General features: G+C 48.6%; 1 protein-coding gene across 2 annotated transcripts in view; it reads left to right on the top strand.

Moving 5' to 3' along the window:
- The first annotated feature begins 8,086 nt into the window (after nucleotides 1–8,086).
- LOC119185271 (decapping and exoribonuclease protein-like) overlaps nucleotides 8,087–16,228 on the top strand; it is a 175,452-nt gene continuing 167,310 nt past the window's right edge. For both annotated transcript variants that reach the window (XM_075884090.1, XM_075884091.1), the window contains exon 1: nucleotides 8,087–8,557. In XM_075884090.1, coding sequence (XP_075740205.1) covers nucleotides 8,166–8,557 — 392 coding nt within the window. In that variant the 5' untranslated portion in view covers nucleotides 8,087–8,165. The remainder of the gene's footprint in view (nucleotides 8,558–16,228) is intronic.

The following is a 16,228-nucleotide window of genomic DNA, read 5'->3' as shown; positions in this document are numbered from 1 at the left end:
AATGTGAGTGCGTACTCTGAGTGTGACAAGGAGGGAGTATGAACGTGAGTGAGTACTATGAGTGCGAGCAGAAGTGAGTATGAACGTGAGTGAGTACTTTGAGTGTGAGAAGGAGTGAGTATGAACGTGCATGAGTACTTTGAGTGTGAGAAGGGGTGAGTATGAACGTGAGTAGGAGTGAGTGTGAGTATGATGATGATGATGTTTGAAGTTTTGTGGCGCAAGGGCCATTTCACGGCCAAAGAGCGCCAGTTCATGTTACTAAGAATATGGACAATGATTGTGATAAGCGGCTGTATAAAGGCCATAAAATTCGTCGCGGTAAGGCGGGTAAAAACATACAAGTAATAAAATCATGACCATGCCGTGAAAGGTGTGTGTGGTGAGGATAGATGACAAGAGTTGGTGATTATAAAGAACGATGGTGGATATGAATGGCATTAGCACAAGTGCCTCACTCGTTCATACCCTTGCGTCCAAGGGCCGTGAGGCAAGTGCTTTCTTGTGTAACCGCCGCAGCAAAAACCTCTCTAGAGAGGTCGTGCTACGGAATGCCCGGGTGTATGATATGAAAATTATTAATTTCTTTTAAAAACGCTAACAATGATTTATGACTAAAAAGCGGTTCCCTACCAACGAACATTGCAGGGTGTAAAGGTATATGTTGTCGGTAGGGTAATGTAAAATGTTGTTTTCTTATAGTTTCTAAGTGTTTACACTGGATTAACATGTGAAGGACGGTTAATGGTTCACCACATCTTTCATACAATGGTGGATCGCCATCAGACAAAAGATATGTGTGTGTCGTGTATGTGTGTCCTATCCTGAGTCTCGTTAGTATTACCTCTGTATGACGCGATTTCGATACAGGCAGCCAATGACCAAGGCGGGGCTTAATAACGTGTAGTTTGTTTTGTGTGTGTGTATCCCACTTGCTCTGCCAGTAGTCCCGGAGGTTTCGTTTGAGAGACGGCTTAAGATCAAGGGCCGGGATTGATATGGATGTAATGGCGGTGCTCTCATGGACGGATGCAGCGAGCTGATCCGCCCTCATGTTGCCTTGAATCTCACGGTGCCCTGGCACCCAGCACACTACAACATGTTGTTTGAGTGTGTAGAGTGTGCATAAAATGGAGTAAAGTGAGACAAGGACTGGGTTTTTGTGTTTTAAGAGTGTGCAGAGCCGTTACTACACTGAGGGAGTCTGTATAAATTACTGCTTTTTGTATTTGTAATTGTTTGATGTGTTTAGCTGCCACAAGTATCGCGTAAGCTTCCGCTGTGAAGATACTTGTGCGTGGATGTAGAGGGCCAGCATCCGAAAAGGATGGGCCGACAGCAGCGTAGGACACAGAGGAGTTAGTCTTGGAGGCATCTGTGAAGAACTCAGGACGTGTGTATTTGTGTTGAAGTTCCAAAAAGTATGTTCGGATATGGGCAATAGGTGCATGTTTTGTAACTTCTAGGAAAGACACATCGCAGTCTATAGTCTGCCACTGCAACGGTGGCGGGTATGCTACAGGAGCCATTAAACTGTGTTCAAGTGACACTGCAGTTTCTTGAGCTAGACACTTCAGGCGAACTGAGAAGGGCTGCCTCATCGAAGGCCTGTTTTGAAACAGAGTTGAGCTTGACAAATCATTAATTGTAGAGTATTAGGGGTGCTCCTTGTCTGCATTTACCTTAAGGAAGTAAACAAAGGACATGTAGGTTCTTTGCAGATGAAGCGACCACTCATTTGACTCAACGTAAAGGCTTTCTACGGGGCTGGTGCGAAAAGCACCCGTAGAAAGGCGGATGCCCAAATGGTGCACGGGGTCCAGCATCTTCAAGGCACTTTGAGTAGCAGACTGATAGACAACGGCCCCATAATCTAAGCGGGTGCGAATGAGGCTTCTATAGAGGTTCATGAGGCATTGCCTATCACTACCCCAAGTAGTACGTGACAACACTTTTAAAACATTCATGGCTTTTAAACATTTAGTTTTTAGATACTTGATGTACGGCACGAAGGTCAACTTGTTGTCCAAGATTAGGCCTAAGAATTTATGCTCGGCTTTGACGGACAGACGTTGCCCGTTCAGTCGAATGTCAGGTTCCGAGTGCATGCCTCTCTTTCGAGAGAACAAAACACACGTGCTTTTTTGTGGGTTCAGTCGGAATCCGTTTTCCTCTGCCCATTTGGAGAGCTTGTTTAAACCTAACTGAACCTGCCGCTCACACAATGCCAGATTGCAAGACCTAAAGCCAAGCTGGACGTCGTCGACATATGTGCAATAAAACATATTGCGAGGGATGGTCAAGTGCAAGGAATTCATTTTTATGAGAAAAAGTGTGCAGCTAAGTACACCACCTTGTGGCACGCCTGTTTCCTGAACAAATATTTGGGAAAGAACCGTGCCCACTCGGACACGGAATGTCCGGTTTGACAGGTAACTTTTGATTATGTGAAACATTCTTCCGCGCACGCCAAGGTGGGAAAGGTCTCTTAGAATTCCGAAACGCCATGTTGTATCATAAGCCTTTTCGATATCGAGGAACACAGAGAGAAAATATTGTTTATGGACGAAGGCGTCTCTGATCTGTGCCTCGATACGAACAAGGTGGTCTGTGGTGGATCTACCTTCTCGAAACCCGCACTGAAATGGGTCGAGCAAATTATTTGTTTCAAGGAAATGTACAAGTCGGCAGTTTATCAATTTTTCGAAGACTTTGCACAAGCAGCTTGTAAGTGCTATAGGCCTATAACTCGAGGGTAAAGAAGGGTCTTTGCCCTCTTTCAAAATGGGAATAATAATAGCCTCTTTCCAGGAGGTAGGGATAGCGCCAGAAAACCAGATAGCGTTGTACAAACAAAGTAAGGTTTTTCGTGTTTCGATTGGTAGGTTTTTTAACATTTCATACACCACACGGTAAGAACCTGGGGCAGAAGTACTGCAGGAGTTTAGAGACATTTGCAGCTCAGCTAGACTGAAAGCTTGGTTATATGCCTCGGATCTAGTGCATTTGTGTTCAAGTTTCTGCTTTTCTATTCTTGTTCTGTATTTTTGGAAAGTGTCAGTATAATGGGATGAGCTGGACACCTGTTTGAAGTGTGCACCGAGGAAGTTTGCCTGATCTTCCTAGGTATCACCCCGAGTGTCCACGAGTGGAAGTGTGTGTACTTGTTTTCCTGCTATCCTACCGACCATGTTCCAGACTTTAGCCTCCTGTGTGTATGAATTGATCCCTGACAAAAACTTCTGCCAGCTTTCTCTTCTGGCCTGCCGACGCGTTCTCCTGCCTTGAGACTTTATTTTCTTGAAGGTGTCAAGATTTTCGGCTGTCGGTGAGTTCCGAAGCAGCCTCCAAGCTCTGTTTTGCTGTTTACGCGCGTTTCGGCATTCAGAGTTCCACCATGGCACACGCCGTTTTCCAGGGTGTCCATTTGTTTGTGGGATACATTTTGTTGCAGCATCAATCAAAAACGCTGTGAAGAAGTTGACAGCAACATCAATGTTCAAAGCACATATGTCATTCCAACCTAGACGAGCGATGGTATAAAACTGTTCCCAGTCGGCTGTGTTTATGAGCCATTTGGGAACACGGGGTGTACACTCAGTTACTGTATTTGTGCTCAAACCTACGGGGAAGTGGTCACTTCCGTACAGATTACTGACGACTTTCCACTGGAGTAGAGGCACAAGAGATGGAGATACTATGCTTAGGTCTATGGAGGAGTAGGAGTTATTGGCGAGATTATAATAGGTTGGTTCTTTTCGATTTAGGAGACACGCGCTCGACGAGAGAAGGAACTGTTCGATCAGTCGACCTCGCGCGTCATACCGAAAGTCACCCCATAGCCTGCTATGCGCATTGAAGTCTCCAAGGAGAACATAAGGTTCCGGAAGTTCATCAATTAAAGAGTGTAAATCACGTTTTTGCAGCTGATAGCTAGGAGGAATGTAAATAGTGCAGATTGTGATCAGTTTATCAAAAAGAACCGCTCGAACAGCCACTGCCTCAAGGGATGTTTGGAGTTGTAAGTGTGTGCATGCAATTCCTTGATTCACTATGATGGCAACACCTCCGGATGATGTCATGGCATCATCACGGTCCTTTCGAAAAATAGCGTATTTACGAAGAAACTTTGTGTGTTTTGAATTAAGGTGTGTTTCTTGTACACACAGCACTTTTGGTGAGTGTTCGTGTAAGAGTTCTTGGATGTCGTCAAGGTTTCTGAGAAGGCCCCTGACGTTCCATTGTATAATTTGAGTGTTCATTGTGAATGTAAAATAATGCTGTGTGTACGAAAAGCGAGTGGCTGTTTAGACGGGGAGTTTGAGTTCACTTAACAGGGCCGTTACCAGGCCCTGTTATTTGCTTTTTTTGTTTTCTTGGCGCGCTCCAAGGAGCCACACCGCTCTTTTGGCACCAAGGGTGCCGACGTATCCATTGCCTCCTCGGAGGCACTGGATGCCCGCACGTGCGAGCTGGTGGTTCGGATTTTAGGCCTCGCCTGGTGAGAGGAGGCCTTGAGACCAGAGGACCCTGGAGTCTCCGGCCTCAATTCGCTAGGAGGCGGAGTAGACTGAACTACTGCCGCCTTGGGGGCAGGTGCCACAGCCGTCGGCTCGCTCTGCGCTGGCCGAAGGAGTGACGAGGGCTGGTGCGGCGTTGCCCCCTGACGCGCCGCATCAGCATATGTAGCGCCATAAAATGGCGACACTCTTCGTCTTGCTTCCTTGAATGTGATATTTTCTTTATTTTCAATGTGATGATTTCCTTTTCTTTTTTCCAAAATGCGCAAGACCGTGAGTATGCGGCATGATTTCCACCACAGTTCACACAGTGTGATGGTTCTTCGCAATTGTCAGAATTGTGGCCTGACACTCCACATTGTGCACAGGTTTGGTGACCACGACAGCTTTGTGAGCCGTGGCCATACTTCTGGCATTTAAAACAACGACGTGGGTTAGGTATGTATGGTCTGATCGACGTCTTAGTGTACCCTGTTTGAATACTTTCTGGCAGATTACTGGAAGCGAACGTGAGTATTAGGTGTTTTGTTGGTGTTACCTTGTTGTCTCTTCTAATGGTGATCCTTTGTACATTGGTCACATTCTGACTCTTCCACCCCTCCAGAAGTTCCTCTTCAGTCAAGCTGAGCAAATCAGCATCAGATACTACTTCACGGGTTGTGTTCATGGATCTGTGTGGCGTTACAGTGATGGGAGTGTCACCAAAAGTTGAAAGTTTCTGTAGCTTTTCAAACTGTTCTTTTTCTCGAACTTCAAGGAGGAGGTCTCCGCTGGCCATTTTCGTAACTTTGTACCCGGCTCCTAGAGTTTCTGTAAGACATCTGGCTACTACAAAGGGGGATACAGTTCTGGCTTGCTTGCTGCTTATCTCACTATGTATAACATGAAAATGGGGGAAGTTTTCAGTTGATCCGTTGAAAAATCCTAAGTCTTCGGTGCGTACGCGCTTTAAGGCGGTACGATCACTTAATAATGGAAATTCTCTGTGCATGCCAGTTTAATTTTCTTCAGAAGCGTTGGCGGCCACCCACCACGGAGCCCATCGAGGGGACGCCACAAGTTTGCGGGTGCTAAAACCTGCAGACGCCAGCCGTACAACGCGACTATAACCCAATGCGCCTAGACCAAGGTAGGCTATTTGCACAGGGTTAACCCTAGCCGCCAGGAAGTTTGGAAGTAAACAGAAGAGAGGAGAAGACAGGACAGATAAAAAGTGAGAGATAAAGACGAAGATGTAGGGAGAGAGAGATAGGAACAGGCGACTGCCGATTTCCCCTGGGTGGGTCAGCCCAGGGGTGCCGTCTACGTGAAGCCGGGGCCAAAGGGGTGTGTTGCCTCTGCCGGGGGGCCTTAAAGGTCCAATCACCCAGCGTCGGCTCAACCCCAGGATCCCCTTTTCCCCGGATACGGCAAAGCCACGCACGGCTAGGCGTGGGAGGGAGTAGAAACTCCCTCGTTAGCTCGGGTCCGTGGTGTCGCTACACACCAAACGCCTATTTGTGCAGGCGCCCCTGCGGGGGTGGGTCTGAGTAGGCGTGAGTATGAACGCGAGTGAGGGTGAAGGCTGAAAGAATCGTGGTGAGTGGGTATGGGTGAGTAGTCTCTCAAAGTGCCTACCTATGCCCAGCAGTGAGCTTCTAGCATCCCAAAGAGTGGTTAGAAAAGGCTCTAAGAGGCCGCTCTTTCAGCTCTCGCTGTGACTGTGCTGCGCGTTTCTAAATAGGCTTCTGCAACAGCTCTGCGGTGGACGGATGCTACTGTTGGAACTGGCTGGCAGCCTACTTCCGCATAGTTGCTGCAGACGCCATACTAGCGCTGTGCAATTAGTACCCTACAAAAAAAAAAGCAGTAAACTCGCCATTAAACGGCGCACGTTGTCCGTGTCCGAAGCTTCATGAATATTTCTTACCCCATGCGTGAATTCGAGCAGAGAGCCTGGCGCGACCAACCCTGATGATGCGCATGTGCGCTCGAAACAGGGAGCAACTAGACACGTGACGAACGCAACCAACAAAACGCATTAGACAGAGGAGATAAAGAGAGGGCAGGCGGAGGCGAAGGCGCCACACCGGCGGCGATACGCGACATCCCGTCGCCGGGGTAAGCGGGAGCCAGCCAGAATGACGCCGAACGGCAAACGCGTGGTATGTGCGGCGTATACAACGACGCCTTCGAGGCTTCCACACGTGAGACAATTGAAGGGCGCTTCAAGGAGGTTTCTGTCACTCCTTAGAAATGGCCACTCTCTTTTTGTGTGTCGGATTTCCAAGTCGGTACCCGAAGAGGATCAGCATGATATAACCCTCTTTTGATCAATTTTTTTTCTTAGTGTGGCTGTAACAACTGTTACTCGCTTGCGCTCGCGTCGGCGTAAATCGCAGACGGGACAAAAAGGAAAACACGGGCGCGTTGCGTTTTGCTCTAAGTCCGGCCGTGGTGTCAATATACCTTTTTAAAATCCATATAAGATGGTGGCCTTAGCCCAGGGTCTCCGTCCAGTCGGCGACGATCTTCTGTCACACCGCGTTCAATGATTACCCGTTAAGTACCAAAGTTACCACAATGGTTTGTTTAACCATAAATCATGAACATTAGTCGCCGGAATGAAGATGTATCTACCGAGCGTTCAGCAGAATGTCTTCAAGGTGAACGGTGCAATAGCAGCGAAACAACAATAGTAATTGTGCAAGTTTCATAGATCAATGTACAATAAAAAATTCAACTATTTCTACAAGGACAGTCTTTACTTTCGTGCAATGCCGGTTCCCGTGACGAAGAGGTCTAACTTACTTTTTTTTGTTAATTTCATCACATAAAGTACATAATGCTATTGTCATCCATCACATGTGAGGTGACGCGCAAGAGCGAAAACCGTATGACATGCGGGGTTTTGCTAGTAGTCAGAAAACACGACACTCTAGCTTTTATTTTTGTGGTAGTAACAATGTGTATTAAAGGTGAGCGCACATATGCATCGTTCATGCCCGCGAGACATCGCTGGCGCGAACGTGAATGTAGAGTGAAATGATGGTTATTTCGGCAGCCCATGAGAGAGCGCCACACGGCTTCAGCGAACAGTAGCGTGCTGTGAAGGCGTGACAATTCGTCCAAGTTCAACAACATTGCATCTCCGCCAAAAGTTTGAGCGGCCATTAAGGAAACATACTGATGTGCACTGTCGAAAATAACTGCATCATGTTCATTCTATTTTTCAGAAGAGTTGTATACTGTCACTGCAATGGAACGAAAGGCAGAGACCTTCAATCGCCGCATAATCCTGAACATCGCACAGAAGTGCTTATTTATTTCCTGAAACTTTTTTGCGTGTTTTACTTACTTTATAATGAAACAGCGGAATGGCTTACAAACACCAATTCCACTGTATTTCAACCGATGACAATGCGCCTTTCCGTATAGGTGCAGAGCGAGTTGGCGAAGATGAGAAAGAAAAAACGAAACACGCTCTACACTCCTCCGGACTATTTCGCGCATGAAGACATGTGCCGAAACTCCACGCGCGTTATCTCTGCCGTCATTGCGCCCACAGAACACCGTTGCGCCCCGCAGGGACTTGCTCGGTAGTTGCGTGAATGCGCCTCGTGTACGCGCTTCGTTGAAGGGAGCGGCGTCAGCTGCAGTTTCAAGATGGAAAGTTGTTGCAGTAGTACTGCGATGGACCCTTGTTATCACGTTTTTTGTGGCGATCCAGCTGGAGAAGAAGTTGCGGCAATGTCCGTGTGTGAAGCGTTCTCGTCGCGTCGAGATGTCACACCCAGATACGCGCTACCTCGTGAAATCGGGCACTACTCCCTACTTCAAGACGGTGATGACTTTAAGTTCGTGGACGGAGACGGTGCAAAGAGGTACCTGCGAAGGCGGATTCCGTTTTGTTCCATATGGAACCTGAACGACGGATACGCCAAAGCATTGCACGACAATCGGATTAGCCTGACACCGGCAGAATGTCTACTCCGCTGGATTATTCGCAACAAAGAGAAGGTGGTGGCGCTTTCGACCAGTGAAGGACAGTCAGAACGGTGAGTGCGCTCTCCTACGGTGTACTTACGACTACTAAATCAAGCATTGCATACGAAATACTTTGCTTACGTCAGACACTTCGCACGTTTCTTTTTATATTTATCTGTATATCTATCTATCACCTTGCGGTAGACCAGAATCAGTATGGGAAGGTAAAAGGGTTGGGTGATTATGACTGTCTGGTCGTAACATGAACACTGTGTAAATCCCGTCGCGTACGACGTCACACCATCTCCTCCAGACACGTATGGTGCATACCAGTCACCCCCGTATTCGCATTGTTCATAGACTGTCGCACCACCTAGCGATATTTAGGAGCGTCTTCTCGAGGATGATCAGTAGCAAACGTTCCTTTGTTCGGCTGTGCTAGCCTCAGTGTTAACGCGTTAGCAGGAAACGAACACAAACCACGTTTTATTTTTCCTGCGTCAGTAAATAAGCTGGACCGTCCGTGGCGGGATAAATTCAATTCGTTCTTGCGAGACAGGAAGCTTTCGTGAAAACACGAGGCAACTCGCACGTTCGATCATATAGCCTGCAGAGTGCACATATCAGATTCTCAAGATTTTTTGGAGCCATTTTGGATAGTTAAATATTATTATCTGATCTTTGCAGCCAAAAATTACCTTCTTTTACTCGTGTATTACATTCGCCAGTGATTTTGTAGTGCATAAATCACATAAGATTCATATTTCTCGGAGTGTGGCGCAGGCTCGCGATATGCTCTTCCTAACCTTGGCTAATGCTGCGCCGCTGGATTTTTAGGTTCGTTGATAGATGGCAGCACACTTCAAGCGATTCGCTTCTTGCCAGGTGTCGGAGCGAATTGTTCTCCGCGCCCAGATGAGTGATGCCGTGTTGTTGTTGTTGTGTGTGGTGAGTGGCGCGTTGTTAGTGTTAACGAAGTCGTTCGGAAGAGAGAATTCATCAGAAAACTTTCAGCAGTGGGGCTCTTCGATTTTCCACATCTGTCTACCCGCGGGCTGCCAGAGCAAGCCAGAGCGCGCTCGTTTTTCTCTAGCTGACGGCGTCCCCCCCCCCCCCCCCCCCCCCGCGGCACACTTCCGGTGGGCGTTCGTTTTCCTTGGATTGGACCTTCTGTCGACTTGCGGAAAGCCCGAAGGTCGCCAGACGCTTCCAGGAAAATTTAGTCGAGGAAGGTTTTGGGCAGGTTTCGGGCTAGCAGACGCCGAAAAGGTAGGATGCGCGTTCGGTGCCATCTTTGTGAGGACTCGATGGATTGTAATGTGGGCGCTTGAGGACTTCGCCTTCGCTTGTCATTACGCGTGGAGTTATCTTCTAAAGCCTGTTCCGCCTTGCGAAATGAGGCGATTACGAATGACGGCGAGTGTTCGAAGTTACTGTTCATCGCATTTGTTATGTTTCCCTTGAAGCTTCCTCCTGTGAACAACGCGGTGAACTGTTGCCTGTTGACTGCGTCGTGCACATGCCTTAAAAGTTATGTAGTACACGTTCGTACGCACGCATAGAGACGGCTGTGGAGTTATTTTTTTTTTCGTTGTAGTCCTTTGTGGAGCTCTGCCTGCTTTCTGTGCACTTAGCGTAGACGATTGTGATCGAACTAGCTCGCTCCGTCGTATGTTTGCGTACGTGAACCTGTTGGAACCTCTGTCCTGTCTACTCGATTTATCTTCGATGGTGATAGAGAGCCCTAGATCGCGACTGTTGGTGATGCTCGCTGGTTGCGAACGGCGTGCGAACCCATTTCTATCTATGAGCCTACATATGTGGTATGATATACGATACGGCGCGAGAAAAAAAAAACGGATAATGGAATCAGAAATGTATACATCCTTTCGTGGCCCATTTCATCCTTGGCTTTGTCTTTTTTCACCTCTTCGTAATAATGCCGCTCTGTACGTACTATGATCTAGAAGGTCGAATCAAAGCTGATGCACATGACATTCGTTAAGTGCCACTTAGGACTGAAAAACAGGCCAAGGCAAGTTCTAAAAATGGTCGAGAACGTATCATGCAAATGTTCATTTTATATACGACGCGCACTCGGGGTACCGATACCTGCGCATATCATAAACTTCAGACAAAAAAAATGGCAGCATATCCACGCAGTGAATGATGGAGAGTGGGGCGAAGCATTCGTCCGTCCATTCATTCTTGCTTCCGTCCGTCCATGCGTCCGTCTGTGTGACCGTCCATGCGTCCATCCGCCCGTCCGTGCTTGCGTCTGTTCGTGCGTCTGTTCGTGCATCCGCTCTGGGTTCTTCCATGCATCCACCCCTGCGTCCGTTCATGCGTCCATCTATGCATCTGTCTGTTTGTCCGTTCGTCCATCTATTGAACGCTCCAAGTACCACCATCTCAGATCTTTTCATCATATATTCCCCATATAGATGCACCGCCATCCAGCGGAGATTTTAAGGACTAAACGAGAGTTGGCACACGCACACTTTCTTACGGCTTGCGCTACGGGTCTATTTCCCACCTTTAACCACCTCAAGTTCATGGTATATGTGTTTAGAAAAAGTTTATTCTACTTTCGCCATCCTTATCCGTACTAGCACACACCGAAGGCAACGAGCATCGTCAACTGCAAACCTGTATCACGATATGGTTTTGATTATAAAACCATTGCTTTAGAAAACACCTGGTGTCTTTCGTTAAGCAGCTGGCGTCTTTTCGTTTTGCTTTAGAAACATCTGGCGTCTTTTTGTTTTGCTTTTAGAAAACATTTGGCGTCTTTCGTTGGTTTTTTTCATCAATCAACAGCGTTTTGAACATTAATCACGGAGGTAAACAATGGCTGCTACTGGGAATGGGAGACAGCAGAAGTCGGCTTTTAGCTAACACTTACACTTCTACTTCTACTAATGTTTCCTACTGGAACATGCCAATGGCTGCTAATGGGGAATGAGAGACAGAAGAATTTGGCTTTTAGTTAACGCAAACACTGCGATTTTTTTATTGTTCAACAACTCACAGGAGAAATCTCCCACCGGCACCCCCTTGGAGGTCACAGCGTGAAACATGTTACGTACTACGAGGGACGAACGGGTGCCGCTTCAAGGAGCTTCGCCCCTAAAACGTAATTTGGTCAACGTGTGTTTGCTACGTATGATAAGTGATAGCTGAGCAGGTATATATCTTCAAACTCTTTTGGGGACAAGATCACTTTCATGCGACTTCGCATCGTGTTGCGCAGTAACTGATACATGTACTAAAAGAGACGTGAGCTTGTCAAGCCGTCACCATCGCGGCTGCTCACCTTGCATCGTTCTCAAGGCAGCGTGCGCCAGCAGGCTGTTTCGTTCGCGGACATGGCGAGTGATCGTGCGAGCGTAGGAAGTCGTACCCAAAATGCGTGCGCTCGATGATATTATTTCAGCTTTTTGGCGAGCTTAGCTACGTATTCCCAAGCGGACAATGCAGAAAAAAAAGAACATACACGCGGCGCATTGTTTTGTTTGCTGCCATGACGGTAGAGTTTGTTTACGTTTACGCTAGCTGTCCTGCGTTCGATTTTGCGACCTTCGGGCTGTCGCCGGGCGGGCGCGTAGCCAGCTTATGTCATTTCCTATCAGAACCGGATGCAGCGGTAGCTTTCCGGGAGCCCGCGGGCAGCTCGCGGGTCTCCAGAACCAACCCAGGAATCCGAAAATGGAAGAGCCCCAGGAGGGTTCTTCGATTTTTAGGCCTCCGGCAGCCAGAGCTAGCCACAAGGTCAGTAAGCTAGTTCCGGTCAGGACAGGAAACAGCGGTTTGGTCACTTGTGTGGGGAACCCGAGACAACCCGAAGCTGCCCGAAGATCGCAAAATCCAACGCTGGGGCAGCCAGCGTAAACGTAAACAAACTTTACCGTCATGGCACCGAATAAAACAATGCACCGCGTGTATGTTGTTTTTTTTTCTGCATTGTTCGCTTGGAAATTCGTAGCTCAGCTCGTTAAAAAGCTGAAATAATATCCCCGAGCCTAGGAATTTGGGGTACGACTTCGTACGCTGGCACGATCACTCGCCGCGTGCGCGAACGAAACAGCCAGCTGGCGTCCGCTGCCTCGAGAACGATTCAAGGTGAACTGCCGCGACGCTGACGGCTTAAGAAGCTCACGTCTCTTTAGTACATGTATCAGTCACTGCACAACACGACGCAAAGTCACGCGAAAGTGGTCATGTCCACAAAAGAGCTCGAGGATATATACCTGCTCAGCTATCGAGTATATACGTCGTAAACACACATTGACCAACTCACGTTTTTGTCTAAAGTTTATGATATGCGCACGTATCGCTACCACGAGTACGCGTCGTATATAAAGTAAACATTTGCATGACACGTTCTCGACCCCTTTTAGAACTTACCTTGGCCTGTTTTGCAGTCCTAAGTGGCATTACCGAATGTCATGTATACCAGCTTTTATTTGACCTTCTAAGTCATAGTACATACAGCGCGGCATTATTACGCAGAGGTGAAAAAAGACAAAGCCAACGGTGAAATGGGCAACGAAAGGACGTATACATTTCTGAATCCATTCTCCTCTTTTTTTTCTGGCGCCGTATTGTATAATATCATCATACCCCATATGCTGGCTCATAGATAGAAATGGGTTCGCACACCGTTCGCAACCAGCGAGCATCACCAACAGTCACGATCTAGGGCTCTCTATCACCATCGAAGATAAATCGAATAGTGAGGACAGAGTTTCTAACAGGTTCACGTATGCAAACATACGACGGAGCGAGCTAGTTCGATCACAATCGTCTTCACTAAGTGCACAGAAAGCAGGCAGAGCTCCACAAACGACTACAACGAAAAAAAAAATAACTCCACAGCCGTCTCTATGCGTGCGTATGAACGTGTAGTACGTAGAGAACATACATGTGCACGACGCAGTCAACAGGCAACAGTTCAGCGCTTTGTTCACAGGAGGAATCTTTACGAGAAACACAACCAAAGCTATGAACGGTAGCTTCAAACACTCGCCGCCACTCGTAATCGCTTCATCCCGCAAGGCGGAACAGGCTTTAGAAGATAACGCTACGCGTAATCACAAGTGAAGGCGAAGTCTTCAAGCGCCCACATTGCAATCCATCGATTCCTCACAAAGATGGCACCGAGCTCGCATCATACCCTTTCGGCGTCTGCTAGCCCGAAACCTGCCCAAAACCTTCCAAAAAGCTTCCACGACTAAATTGTCCTCGAAGCGTCTGGCAACCCCCGCGCTCTCCACGGGTCGCCAGAACCGTCCAACCCGAGAAAAACGAACGCCAACCGGAAGAGCGCCGTCGGGGGGGGGGGGGGGGGAGCAGCCCGAGAAAAACGAGCGCCATGGTGACAAGCGGGCTCCGGCTGGCTCTGGCAGCCCGCGGGTAGCCAGAAGTGGAAAATCGAAGAGCCCCAGTGGTGTTCAAAGAAACCGTCTTGACGTCGAGGATTTGGCAAGGTTCGCTTTGGCGTTGCATACCCCAGTTGCCGGACATCGGGGTGGTTGTTACCAGACTACTGCCAAATTTGGCTAAGAAGTATGCCACTGTATTTGTGGCTTCTTCGTGAGGGTTTGGTGTCGTCCGCGGTGCCTTTCGCGAGTGCGTGAGCGACGTTGGCCGTTTTAATTACAGAATTGAACATACAACGCGCGTTGCAGAAGTCAGGGCACGTTCTCTTGCTTTGTGTGCTGCTGTAAAAGTAAGAGATCATGTCTCAGAGTTAGGGATTCAGCAACGTGTCTTCCACCGTGCATTTCGCGAGTTCGTGGGCGGTGAAACGTCCAGCAAGGTTCTGTTTGGCGTCTCATACCCCAGTTGGCAGATTTTGGGGCGGCTGTTGCCAGACTGCCGCCAAATTTGGCACAGAAATTACCCCTGTAGTTGTGGCTTCTCCGTGAGGGTATGGTGTTGTCCGCGGTGTATTTTGTGAGTGCGTGAGCTACGTTGGCGATGCATTTCGGGAGTGCGTGTGCGATTAACTTGTTCGCGAGTGTGTGTGCGACGTAATTAACGGAATTAACCGCGCGTTGCTGAAGTCGGGGCGCGTTCTCTCTCTGTGTCTACTGTGAGTGATCAACATGCAGTGAGAGATGTCTACTTATATTTATACTGCGCTGTTGTGCTGAGAGACAATAAACATTCATTATTTATAATGTTGGTCGTTTGTGCTTATTATAGGCGGGGCCCTGCAGGCGACGGTGGCTCGTCGGGCGGGGCCCCATATTCAGGTACGCGCGAGTCGCGCTTCATTCGCTCCAACAGCTGCAATAAAGCAGCCTTCCAGGCGCATATAGCTGTAGCATATCCGATGTACCCCAAATATGCAGCCTTGGCACGTTTATTCTTCATGAGTACACGAGTCCGAACGATATGTCTTGTGCTGACGCAGCTAGGGAAAGCGTAGCGTCCCGTTCGTGGCGCGTGGTCGATGCGGCATGGTCAAGTGTGAAAAAAAATGGCAGGATATCCATGGGGTGAATGATGGAGAGTGGGGCTAAGCATCCGTCCGTCCATTTGTTCTTGCTTCCGTCCATCCATGCGTCCATCTGTGTGACCGCCTGTGTGTCCATCCGCCCGTCCATGCGTGCGTCTGTTCTTGCGTCCTCACGTCCATCCGTCTGTCCGCCCCTGCGTCCGTCCATGCATCCGCCCCTGCGTCCGTACATGCGTCCATCCCTCTGTGCAGCCATCCGTGCGTCCGTCCATGCATCTGTCTGTGTGTTCGTTCATCTATTCAACACTCCAAGTACCACCATCTCGCATCTTTTCATCATATATGCGTCCGTCTGTGTGGCCGTCCGTGCGTCCATCCGCCCGTCCGTGCGTTTGCACGTCCATCCGTGCGTCCGTCCTTGCGTTCGTCCATGCATCCGCCCCGGCTTCCATCTATGCGTCCATCCGTCCATGCAGCCATCCGTGCGTCCATTCATGCATCTGCCCGTGCATCCGTTCGTCCATCTAGTCAACACTCCAAGTACCAGCATCTCGCATCTTTTCATCGTTAATTCCGCATATAGAAGCACCGCCATCCAGCTGACATTCCAAGGACTAAACGAGAGGGGGCACACGCACGCTTTCTTACGGCTTGAGCTTCTTGTTTACTTCCCATCTTTAACCACCTCGAGTTCATGGTATATACTAGTTCACTGTATTCACGGCATTGCGGCCCAACACTCGCTAAACCTTTCTAAACCTAGGAGGTTACGCATATCGAGTATAACCTAGCAACCATTTCTTGTCAGATAGTGCTCATTGCACATGCCAATGGCTGCTAATTGGGAATGAGAGACAGGAGAATTCGGCTTTAATTAACGCGCGCGTTGCGAATTTTTTATTGTTCAACAACGCACAGGAGAAATCTCCCACCGGCACCACCTTGCAGGTCAAAGCGTAAGACTGGTTATGCACTATGGCTACGACGAGGGATGAACGGGTGCCGTTTTAAAGAGCTTCGCCCCTAAAAAAAAAAGGGGGGGGGGGGGACAGCGCACCGCCTGCTACAACTCTATTTAGTTTCGCCGTCGTGCCTAATACTGGGACGGGATCTCTGCGCCCGGCTTCTGGAACGCGCGGTTCATTCCGTCAATTGAAACGGCCAACGTCGCACACGCACTCGCTGACAAGTTCATCGCACACGCACGCGCGAAGTGCATGGCGGGTGATGCGTCGCTGATTCCCTAATTCTGAGACACGATCTCTTACTTGCACAG

This window comes from Rhipicephalus microplus, unplaced genomic scaffold, assembly GCF_043290135.1.
Source record: "Rhipicephalus microplus isolate Deutch F79 unplaced genomic scaffold, USDA_Rmic scaffold_23, whole genome shotgun sequence".
NCBI classification, from domain to species: Eukaryota; Metazoa; Arthropoda; class Arachnida; order Ixodida; family Ixodidae; genus Rhipicephalus; species Rhipicephalus microplus.
This window is presented reverse-complemented; position numbering and strand designations above follow the sequence as displayed.